Here is a 12,398-nt window from a genome sequence, read left to right on the forward strand (position 1 = left end):
GATCTAAAGCATCAACGGTTTAACAGTACTAGAAAATGTTGCAGTTTCAAGATACATTGATAGGACTTGGGTGTGATCTTGTGATACAGTGAAGGCTACTCTTGATAGTGATTATGATTCAGTGATGAATAATAACTATAATCTACCGTATAGTATAACATAGGCACACATTTTACAATATTTTTGAAATCATCTCTCAACTCTGAAAACCAAACTTGTTTTAGTTACAATTACAAAGGTAAATTGAATTTTATTTGATGCTCGAATTATCATATGCATGTACTGACTAGATAAATGAATGGAGATTCCAAATGCATCATTCTATAGATATAAATACTATAAAGAGGATAATCAAGTTATCCTACGCATCGAATCTTACTGGTGGGCATGGATTTACAGATTTTCTTAATAATTACAGTATTGATTAAAATTAACATGAAGAAGTGTACTTGTGATTTGGATAATCAGGGGTGCCCACAGGTGGGGGGGACGCATACTGCGTCCTTAAAATTATTGTGGGGGGAGGGTTGGTCAAGTTTTAAAAAGAATATTTAGATCACCTTTAATTCCATTGAAGCTTAATATCGTTTGAGTCTACTCCAAAATTAGGATTTGCATTATTAAAGCATAAACACTTGTATAATAATAAAAATTTTCAAGGATACATAATTTTTCTCAGTTACAGGCGACATTGATTCTTTGAAATAATTCATTCTCACAATATCAAATCACATGACATTCAGTTATTACTGGAACTTGAAGAACATTCCATGGTTGAATGAATGTTGATTTTTCTACTTATAAAGAGCTGCATCGCAAAATATTATGAAAGGCCAATCGTATTCACTTGCATTGATATCAGATTTCCGTTCCAAATTATTTTATCTATGCTTCACAGCCCTTTTTAACATGAGTTCCCAACATTTTTATTACTTTACACATCAAACTTGGAAGCAATGTCAAATTGAGAGGATTTCCCTCAACATATTTACGCATGTTCAAGTATTAAAATCTGCATTGATTACATTTTTAATAATTATTATCTCTATTATTCTGAGTGAGTGCGTTGGAAAATGTTGTTCCATCCTCAGAGAATATAGGCTTGCTACAAAATTAGGGGATATAATAATCTATAAGCTATCAATTTTTATCTATTTTGCATAGTTGCATATAATATAAGTTATGATATATATCCTATGTATGGTGTGATGTACATAGACTTTTCCAAATACTGTATTTGATTATTATAGTTAAAAAATAGAGCCATACCGTACGTAACGCGTACCTGCAACGATTTCAGAAAAAATTCGTTTGCATTCTTTATTATGACCGTTGTTTAAATACCTACTACTGAACAGAATATTCAATTATTATTCACTTCGTTTATCATAAAACAAGCAAATCCACTTGCTTGAGAAAGCGATGCTGCTATGCTGCTCTTCAAGTCGCAGAAAAAATTAAAACTTTCGAGACCTTGATTAACAATCAATTTGAACCTTCCGATGGACAATCAATCGGTCACCTTGCGCCACTATCGGTCTTTTCATTAGCGTATTTATCGTCGTAGCCAACCATTCAAATTGGGCTACGCTCCGACTCAGGCTCAGCAAAGCAACGCAGCGCGTCAAGCATTACTTTCTAAATCCGCTCAATGCTTGACAGGTCGCCGACCTTTGAATGTCAACTGCTGGAAGCTCCCAAATTATTAAGAAAAAAAATTGTTTGAAACCATATTCAAATAGCAGATAGACCTATGCTAGCCCATAATATTTTGATAAAGATTTGTATTATTGACATATTTTTGAAAAGTACGAGTATAAGAATAGAAAAGATTTCAATGTAGCTGTAATGTACTGTATCTAGCTGATACTCATGGTTTGATGTAGCTATACAATATTTCGTTATTTGTTTATATCGTATAGGATTTATATCCTATACTATTAAACGAGCAATTTCTGTTTATATGTTTGGATGTTTATATTATGTTTATATATCTGTATGTGACCGGATCTCGAAAACGGCTCTAACGATTCTCACGAAATTTGGAACTAAGTAGGTTTATGATATGAAGATTCGATTGCACTAGGTCTCAACCCTGGGATAACTCGCTGAAGGACATTAAAAGGATAAATACGTCCTTGGAAAAAGAGCGGGGAATTTTGTCGTCTGTCGATACCGTAATGGAAGAGAGTGAACGAGTGCATGTGTGGGATCATCCAGCTGATCTCAAGAGAAGGAAAATTCAGCAAGAAAAACTTATTTTCGTTCATTTCTCTTTTTTTAGAAAACATGTTTACTTCAGAAAGTCCAAAATAGTAGCTAAATGCTGTTAGTGTAGAATAGTACATAGTATATTAACAAAATATTGTAGAAAACATAAATCATTCTAAATCGAATTCATAGTACAGTATATCTATTTGTAATTGATGATGTGTTTGTTTTTTGAAATGTGAATAAATTGTTATTTTGATGAGTGATACTAGATTTTGATTTAGACTGAAGTATAAATAGTTTGAAAAGGGACAGTTTTGGGCATAAGCCTGCTGTGCTTTCTCATATAACTGTAATAATAATTGTACGACTAAGAAAATGAATAAATAAATATAAACTATGAATTCAATCTTTCGTTTCAAATTTTCTATGCTCTAACACTCCAGAGCAAAGCTCGGTTCCCCGATATCAAGTTAATAATATCACTCAGATGATTCTGTAATAGGCTAATAGGTAATGAGTTTTCCAATGAAAAGTTCCATAAAAAATACTTGGTATAGATTCTACAATAAGATTTTTATCAAGTAATTCAAGATCAAATACTGTATTCATTCTGTATGATCACATAAAATTAATGTATGTAAGTTTTAATTTTACTATAGTGAGGTCCACGTTATGATGTCAGTGGAAGAGAAATAGGATGTATTATAGCATCGGGCATTGCCAATTCTCTGCCTAGTCACTGCCTTCTAGCCTTATAGCTCATACATCGTAATCTAATAATTATAATTGTTCATTCTTGTTAAAAGTAATCAATTATATTTTATTATTCAAGAAAATATACTTTTTAATTTGTTTAGTAACACATTTTCATGATTGACATTAAGTATTTTGTTAACTAATTACATTTTTACATTGTTGAAGAAAATATATGGCAACATTGCTAGAAAAGGATAGTGCTATCTGCTTTGTTGAATGATATACAACAATTACTAACAGACAACAGCAAAACCAATATTAATCAAATGCTGCCATTAATGTCTGTAATTATGAATGAGTTATGTAGGTTTATTTCACATAGGTACAGTTACTATATAAACAGGAAGTGTAATTTCACAGTGTGATGCAAGTCTTGCTATACGGTTCATCCTCAAGAAATAAAGTTTATAAACCGTAATGAGAATTAAAATTTTGAAATTATCATTTTTGAAATGTTAAAAATATACTCTTCTCTTGGAGGAGATGATCATGATACTAAAATAACGACTTGTAGAAACTATAATATAATATAATTTTGAAGAATAATATATATTACTCACTGAAGCATTCTTTCGAATCGCACAGGATTCATTGTCAACAAACAATGTGATTTGCGCTGATGGCAATTTTGAATGATTCATCATCTGTTCACAATGAATCTGAATCCTGCGTGATTCAAAACCATATTTAAGTCAGTCAGTAAATATTTCATGTTCATCTCAATTATATAGTCTGCATGTCTTTTAGTGTTGAAACCTAATATAATTTCTCTTATGATTTATTACCTATTCAATATAGCCTAAATTTTTTATATTTGAATATAATTCAGTTTGCGTTACTTACGTTTCATAAAATCTCCACATTCTTCTAGCTTAATTAATTCACATCATATTGTACCAGTACATACATTATAATGACGACGTTGATTTTTAAAATAATAAGTCATGTTATGATCCTAAATTATAGAGAATATAATTGACAGTCGTAATGCCTATTGAACCTCAGGTGAGGTTGAACTTCTGTTAGCGACTCACCACCAATAAAATCCATACCGTACAAACATTATTATTATAATTTATTTTATTTTATGTCATAGTCTACTATCGCTACTACTCCACTAACATTCTGCTAGATAGTAAAAATGCATGATTATCCATCTCAATCAATATGATAATTATATCAACGTCTTTCACACAATATCATAATTTTGTTATATATTTTCCACAAAAAGTAGATTTTCCATCAATTCCATTAAAGCTGAGTACCTGCTCTAGGATTTTTCTTTGTAAGAAATTCATTTAAAAAATTGCTCATCAGACATATCCGATATTGATGGAAGCGAGTATCAAGATTCTGTACAAAATTTCTAGTTAGAATTCATGTAAAAAATATAAAATTGGTATAATTATGCAGTGCTATAAAAAGAATTTAATTGTCATGTTTTCTTCCAATGAATTTAGCATCATCAAAAAATCTGTTGTATCATATGAGCATATCATCTCGTAGATAATAAATATAATAAATTGCCATGGAAATCATTAAACAAGAAAAATATTAGGGTTAAATACTAAAAATGTCAAAGACTATGTTCAAATGATAACAGTAAGTTAGTTTTCATATTTTCCAAGTTTTTAATAGTTCAAAGTGCTTTTTAATATATCTGAATTAATTCATTATTATCAAAATTGGATAAATACGAGGTAATCTGATAGAAAATATTAAAATTCAATTTAATTTTTCAAATAAAAATTACTGATTGAAAATCTATTGCATAATGAGTCAAATCAGCTCTCTGGCATTGAAGGAGCTTTTCTCAAAAATTAGCTCAGTGAATGTGTTTTCAAAAGCGATTTACAATAGGTCATTTGCCTCTGTAACATGCGGAACTGAAACCAAAGGTCTAGTACTTGGTGCTTATGAATTAGATACAGGAAATCCTTCTCAAAGATCGTTTGCATTCACACCAACTGCGCACACCTATGACAAAATAATCAGCGGTAAGCTTTACTTTGAGCTCAAAAAATCAGGACCTCCTATCAGAAGACATGAAGTGAGAATTCTGTATGGGCTCGAAGACACTTTCCCAAGTATTGCTGTTGTGGGTCTGGGAATTCAAGGCTTGGGCTACAACGAGGAAGAAGTAATGGATGAAGAGAAAGAACAGATAAGAGAGGCGGCAGCCATAGGAGCCACAGCACTGAGAGACATTAGTCAAGTGGAGAAGATTTTTATTGAGAGCTTTGGTAATGCTGAGTCAGCAGCTGAAGGCATTGTTTTAGGATTATGGTCCTACCTGGACAATAAGAATACAAAAAATGAAGAGTCTGTGCAGATGCCTCAACTGGAACTCTTTGATAGTTGTGACTTCACTGGATGGAGAATAGGACTACAGAAAGGCAATGCTCAAAACTTGGCCAGGAAGCTTTGTGAAATGCCGGCTAATTACTTGACTCCAAGAAAGTTTGCTGAACAAGCAGTAAAAATTTTGGGTAATTCTGATATTAACTTGGAAGTGAAAACAAAACATTGGCTGCAAATGAAAGGCATGGATGCTCTACTGGCAGTTGCCAAGGGCTCCTGTGAAGAGCCACTACTGCTGGAGGCGACATACTATGGCTGTGAGCCCCATGTTTGTCCAGTTGTTCTTATTGGAAAAGGTGTCACTTTTGATGCTGGTGGACATTGTCTAAAAACGCCTGAAAATATGGCTCACATGAGAGGGGATATGGCAGGAGCCGCTTGTGTCATAGCAACACTCAAAGCAGTAGAAGCTCTAAGACTGCCAATAAACATTCGTGCTCTGATACCCATGTGTGAGAATATGTTGGGCCCCAGAGGAATGAAACCTGGTGACATAGTAAAAGCAATGAATGGGAAGACCATCCATGTTGATAGCACAGACAGTGATGGTAGACTGGTGATAGTTGATGCACTCTCCTATGCTGCAACATTCAATCCAAAAGTGATTGTGGATGTGGGTGGATTCAGTAGAGGAACCAAAAATGCACTGGGCTCAGCGGCAGCATCCATATTTACCAACAACGATGCATTATGGGAGCAAATGAAAATAGCCGGCATCCACTCAGGAGACAGAGTATGGCGTCTTCCTTTGTGGACGCACTTCACCAAAACGGTGAGGCATTGTCTGCCAGCTGACGTGTGTGAAACTGCTCTAAATCTGGGAAATTCATGTCGATCTGCTGCATTCCTCCAGGAGTTTGTTTGTAGAGGTGACTGGCTACACATGGATATCTATGGCATCACACATCAAGAAGAAGACATGGTTAAGTATTTGAAGCCAGGAATGACTGGAAGACCCACTCGCACCTTGATTGAGTTTTTAGCACAGTTTGCATTCAAGCCTGAAGAAGAAAATAATCAAAGGTATGTAAAAAAATATTAATCTACTTATAAATTTAAAAGATTGAATAATTTATTATATAAAACAATAATTTATAGTTGCGAATGAAATTCTGAAACAGAGCGATGTTCAATTTTAAGGTTTGAATATGGCTAACATTAAGCATACAATTAGTAAAAATAATTTTAATGATCATTTAAATTTTTTATTGGAAAAATTTTCAATGAAATATAGTGGTACGGTACCGTACCTACATATCAAGACAGATAAAGACATCCCTCTAAAATAATGCATACTTCTAACGATAGAATAATTGCTACCTTCTTAAACTACCTGTCAATAAACTTGAATCTCCCCAAAAAAATTAAATTTATTTATTACCTATTTTTCTATTAATTTTAAAGAGTTTTTAGAAAATTTCCACCAACTAGTATAGTATAACATCAGTTCTATTATAACTTAATAAGTAAAACAAGATAAGAATGATTGTTAACTACTGTTCAACAAAACAAAATACTAATACTTAGTGAATTATTATTTGTTTCATTTAAAATACAAAGAAATTGTCATTAAGTACAAAGTTGAATTTTTTAAGTCATAAATAGTTGAAATATTATAGTGCATAGTAGAAGTGAATAAATTTTTAATAATTTATTTTTTAATAGGGTAGGTCTACTTTACGGTATAATTTGATACATTTCAATGTTTTGTGGAGAATTCTTACAAAAACATTACGTGTCCAGGAAAAGGGAACGTTTCCTAGTATTCCTTATGTAAGCTAAGAGTCGATAATAATAATAATCAATTTGATAATTTAACAATAGAAAATAAGTTTATGATAGGCATAAAGAAACTAGTAGAATAGAAAATTTAATTTTTGTTAAAAATGTTTCTATGATTATTTTTCAGAAATCAAAAGAAAAATGCAGACTATAAAGAAGTAACCTGTAAGGATGAATCAGGAAACGCATGCAGATGATCTAATCAACAAATAAAAAATCTTTTTTGGATTCTATGTACCATTAAAAGGTAAATTATCCAGTTCAAAACTTAGAGAGAACAAAGAGCCCATGTGAAATAAGAAGAGTAATATGATTTGAAAGTGTATTGAAACTTTTCTTGGAGGTCAACAATGAATTTTAATTCCTGCAACCTCTTAAAAATTGAAACTCCTAAGGATTTTATTCATGAATATTGTTACAATCTTAAAAATATATATATAAATGGACTAGATTTTTCTAAGTTTTTGGAGCTACGGGGTTTTATAATTACCATGAAAATAAATTTTGAGCTATAGTTGAGATTGGAATTATTATAAATTATACTCTCAACAAACTATAAATATACCAGTATTTCAAAATTGATGTAGGCCTGTTATGTCAAGATAAATTTGTTAAGCCAAGATTGTGTGGATGTTTATTAAAAGAGTGTCAATATTGTTTGATAAATATTTTTTTTGAGTTGATAGAATACAGTAGTATTTCTTCTTTACTTTATTTATTTGTTATCATCTTTAATTTGATATGAATACTAGTGAATGTATATGAGTTTGGTTCTCAAGAAATAGTAAGAGAACTAAAAAAAGTTATTCTATAAAAGGCCATAGCAGAGAAAATTTGAAAATTCCTTAATATAAAAAAATCCAACAATTTTTTCTCATTGTTCATATTTTTATGAAGTTACACTGTTGCTCTTATTAAAATCTGGTCAAAAACTTGATCTTATGTAATTATTAATGAGAATAAACAATGAAAATCAAAATACTCTTTATTAGACAAAGTTAGGACTTCAAAACGTCATGGGATTGGTAAGTCTCTTGATATGAAATAACCTGATCGTTTTTTCCAATTTTTTCAAGTGATATATTAAAGTCATCAACGAAAAATAGCCCAACATGTATGTGGTTAAAATTAAATGTATGTAGCCTATGTATGATTGATTTGAGAAGAATACATTCCTATTGAAATTAATGCAAGCGGCAACATCCTTATATTAAAATTGATGGAGATTTCACTTATCTTTTAATACTTATCTTTTGGTACCGGTACCTAACTTATAGATTTCAACAATAATCGCCTCAATTCACTGATAACAAGAGGTCAATAAATGAGTAGTAGATAGCCCAATGAGCTACTCGAGCAAGAGTGATTATGAAGCTTACTGAGTTGAGATTCACCCTCTGGTCCACAATGATTACATAGAATTATGCCTACTAGAGATCTATAAAAAAGGAATGTGTTTCATGTACCTCATATTTTTGCAGATACTAACACTTGCATTCTCCACTTTTTTATTAAGGACTACTCGTATTTATGTGAAAATTGAAAAATCAGAGTAGTTATAAAGTTTCTTCAACTTTATTACTCACAGTACCATAAAATAAAGTTGAAAATATGGTACCTACTTTCGATTTTTAAATTTCTACCAAGCATTGTGTTTGAACTATTTTCTGGACACGACGAGTTGTGTGTTCCAGGATTATTATTTACCTGATATTTTTATAAGGGATATTTTCACAAAGTGCCTAATATATAGGCACCCATACACGGTCAAAGAAGTTTATGCAATGAAATAATTAATACCTACTTGTCTTATAATACCAGAATACACCAATAGAATAAACACACTAATTTTTCAACATAAAATATTACCATATTCCTGTGCTATTGGATGGGCTCGTTAGACTGTCGGTCCTGGCTGAAGTATGACAGTCGTAATGCCCATTGACGGCTCAAATTATATATTCAGGCGGTGGAACCTTCCCGCAAGGGACTCGCCACCAACAAAAGCAAACGAATTTACTTTTTACCATAAATATGTTTATTTCAGTTTTGGGGTTTGATGTTAGAAGTACATTTATTAGAACAAACTTTTCTAACACCTTTATGTATGTCTCTATTGTTCTTGTTGAATCTTCTCTTTGTTTGAAAAATTATTTTCAAGATTAACCTTAAATTATAATTGACACATTTAGCCCTGGGCCCCACATTTTAGGCTGAGCAAAGTTTTTCGATTGTAATACTATGAAGCTAGAGAAATTAAAAAGTTAACTCAGGAATTTTGTCCGATCATTATCTTTTGAGATATTACTTTTATAAGGGAATAAAGTTTGAATTTTTGGGACATATCATTTCAAATTTGGTGAGAGATAAATCCATTAAATTCAATTCAATTCCATTCAATTCACCAAAAATAACTCAACTAAAATTTATTTTTGGTCATTTTTAGTAAATTAAATAATTTTCTCAAATATTTATACTTCAAGGAAATTTTTGGTTTATTCAATCAACAATAGCCTACCATGAAGAATTGATTTATTCTTGGCTGCTACTATAACGTCGTGGACTACACTGTAGAGTAGGGACTCAGGTGGTTTCTAGGCATATTCTTGTTTTATTACATTCTGTTAACGTTCATTAGGTATTCAATTATTTTTCTGTATTTTGCTGTTTCCTCGGCTTCTTATAGAGCAGCTGACAGAATATCAGCAGCATTTTGAGTAAGCTTTCCATCACAGGGGGCTCACTAGTATTTACATTTAGATCTACTATCGTGCAGTGAACTCTATACTAACTGGAACGGGCTGTCCAATGCTAAGCTAAAGCTAAAAGTGTGTAAGGCGGAATGAGTGAGACATGCATACCGTGTGGGATTCCCTTCTCTCTCGTACTCATACATTTAAGCAGGTTGTTGCAGCTCTTGAGTACGATTATTCATTTTTAAAGTTGAAAAACGGATTTGAATGAGTATTAGGGCTATCAGTATTAGATCACAACCTTTTCTCTTAAATATTGTGATGTATTTGTTGTAAAATGCGTAGAATTGAATAAAAATACGACCGTAAAATGGTGATGTATTGTGTTGCATTTGGATGCAAGAATGGGCATGTTAAAGGAAATGAAATACCATTTCACAGGTAAGTCGAACATTTTTAGTCTATTAACTAATTTGAAGAAACCTTTTTGTTTTACATGCATTTCTAATACTTTTTTCTATATTGATCAGTTTATTTGACCAAAAATAAAACAACAAATTTGGTTTTATCCTAGTATACGGTGATAGTTTCTATGCTAATTGAAAATTTAGGCCTACTTTTAGCATCTAAAATAAAAAAACATAGTTGAAGAACAAATGAATCCTCATTCAAAAAATAATAAATACAAATGATTTATAATTTCTGTGTTATGAGATGACATAATTTATTTTAGGTACCTACTTTATTTTAGTAGCCTACTTTTATTTTGAAAAATATCATATTGCTATCAGCTGAATTAAGATTAATTTTTGAAACATTTCCGTTTCAAATATATAATCGTTCAATTTACAATATTATAATAACTATTTAGCATATTTTACTGTTTGCTTATTATATGGTCATAATTATAATACAATTAATATAAATGTTTCTTCATAGATTTCTTTGCATCATTTCTGAAATCCCCACACTTACATGATTTAAAATGTTATCAGAATACTTGGTGCATTGCTATCATTATATATATTTTTCCTACAGTTACATTGAAAAGTGGCCATTGCTGCACTGATTACAGAACGCAAAGAATCACTTTTCCGCTCTAGTGCGGGAAAAATTTTTCTGCACTCCAGATTTGCAACATGGCAATGCAAAATACTTAGTAGGTTATATGGAGCAACAGTGCAGCAAAATCAAAATGAAGTTGGTAACAGTGACTGGGCTGCTATAGTGAGCAGAGGTGCAACGAAGCACAACACGCAAATTATTAATTTTATATTATAACCAAGGACAACATTTTTATTCAATTTGACAATAAATTAAGGTTTTTATCAATAATAAAATTACACAGAAAAACATTTGATGCATTTCAGGCAATTTTACCCATAATTACCCACTTTTCATATTCAATGGTAACTGTAGGAAAAACTTAATGAGAAATACGTGTGCAAAGTTCCTCTGCTGCACTCAAGAAACCATTCCGCCCTCGCCTACGGCTCGGGCATAAACGTTTCTTTCGGTGCAGCAAACTGTCACTTTGCGCACTAGTTGCACAAATAACTATAATAATCCTGTGTTAATAATCATCATGAGTCAACATAATTCATTTTATTTACCTACTTTTATTGTGAAAAATTTGATATTGTTATCAGCTGAATTGTAATAAATTTTTGAAACCTTTCAATTTCAAATTGTTCATTTTACTCTGGTAATTATGTAGCATATGTTACCATTTGCTTATCATAGTCATATAATATAATAAAATGTTTCTTCGTTATTTGCTTCATTTCTGAAACTCTCACTCTTACATGATTTGAAATTACACCAATGCACACCCACATAATTCTACATTCATAGCCTGCTGTAAGTAGGCCTATATTATTAAACTTATTTCATTGAACAATAAGTCATAAATCTTTCCTTTAATAATAACAATAAGTCATATAATCAAAAAAAACAATAGTATATCCTATCAAATAAACATAAGACTGTGTTTAATAGTTTTAATTAAACACAGCCCTTCTTTGGACTGTGTACAAACAAAATTCGGGATTGGAATAATAAGGACTATGAGCCTGTTTTTTCATTCCCAATCATTTCATGACAGTTTATATTTGTCCTTGTTAAATAAATAGAAATAAACAGATGATACACTTCTCTGAAATCTGGACAAAGTTATTCCCTTGCTTGTGAAAAGTTGACAATACTGAAACTACTGCAGTCACAAATGGAAAAAATTTTTTCTTTATTCATATTCAACCTATTTCATTATTTTTGCTCTCAAAAAGTTAACAATGGACTGCTTAATAAAGGAAAAATAACGCTTCCATGGAATAAGACATACAGTATAGAAATAAAATAGAAATTGAAACTGTGCAATGTATTTTTCCATAAGAGCCAATGTGTTACAAAATGACGAATCCCACAGCAATGCGGGTTGCCTATCTTTACCAGCTGCCTCACTTTCTTTGTGTTGCTAGTCCATTCCAGTTAGTATAGAGTTCAGTGCTATCGTGAGGAGCATGTTTTCAAATCAGCACATGATTAACATTGGTGTTGCTATCATTGGATAAAGCAAATAGCTCTATTCTTTTC

General features: G+C 31.5%; 1 protein-coding gene across 1 annotated transcript; it reads left to right on the forward strand.

Moving 5' to 3' along the window:
* Nucleotides 1-4,478: 4,478 nt before the first annotated feature.
* Nucleotides 4,479-7,770, forward strand: LOC111064223 (cytosol aminopeptidase). Its single transcript, XM_039443577.1, has 2 exons — nucleotides 4,479-6,354; nucleotides 7,241-7,770. The coding sequence occupies exons 1-2, from the start codon at nucleotides 4,745-4,747 to the stop codon at nucleotides 7,308-7,310; spliced, it is 1,680 nt and encodes a 559-aa protein (XP_039299511.1). The 5' UTR covers nucleotides 4,479-4,744; the 3' UTR covers nucleotides 7,311-7,770.
* The last annotated feature ends 4,628 nt before the right edge of the window (nucleotides 7,771-12,398 follow it).

The sequence above is a fragment of the Nilaparvata lugens genome, chromosome 1 (genome assembly GCF_014356525.2).
Source record: "Nilaparvata lugens isolate BPH chromosome 1, ASM1435652v1, whole genome shotgun sequence".
NCBI lineage: Eukaryota > Metazoa > Arthropoda > Insecta > Hemiptera > Delphacidae > Nilaparvata > Nilaparvata lugens.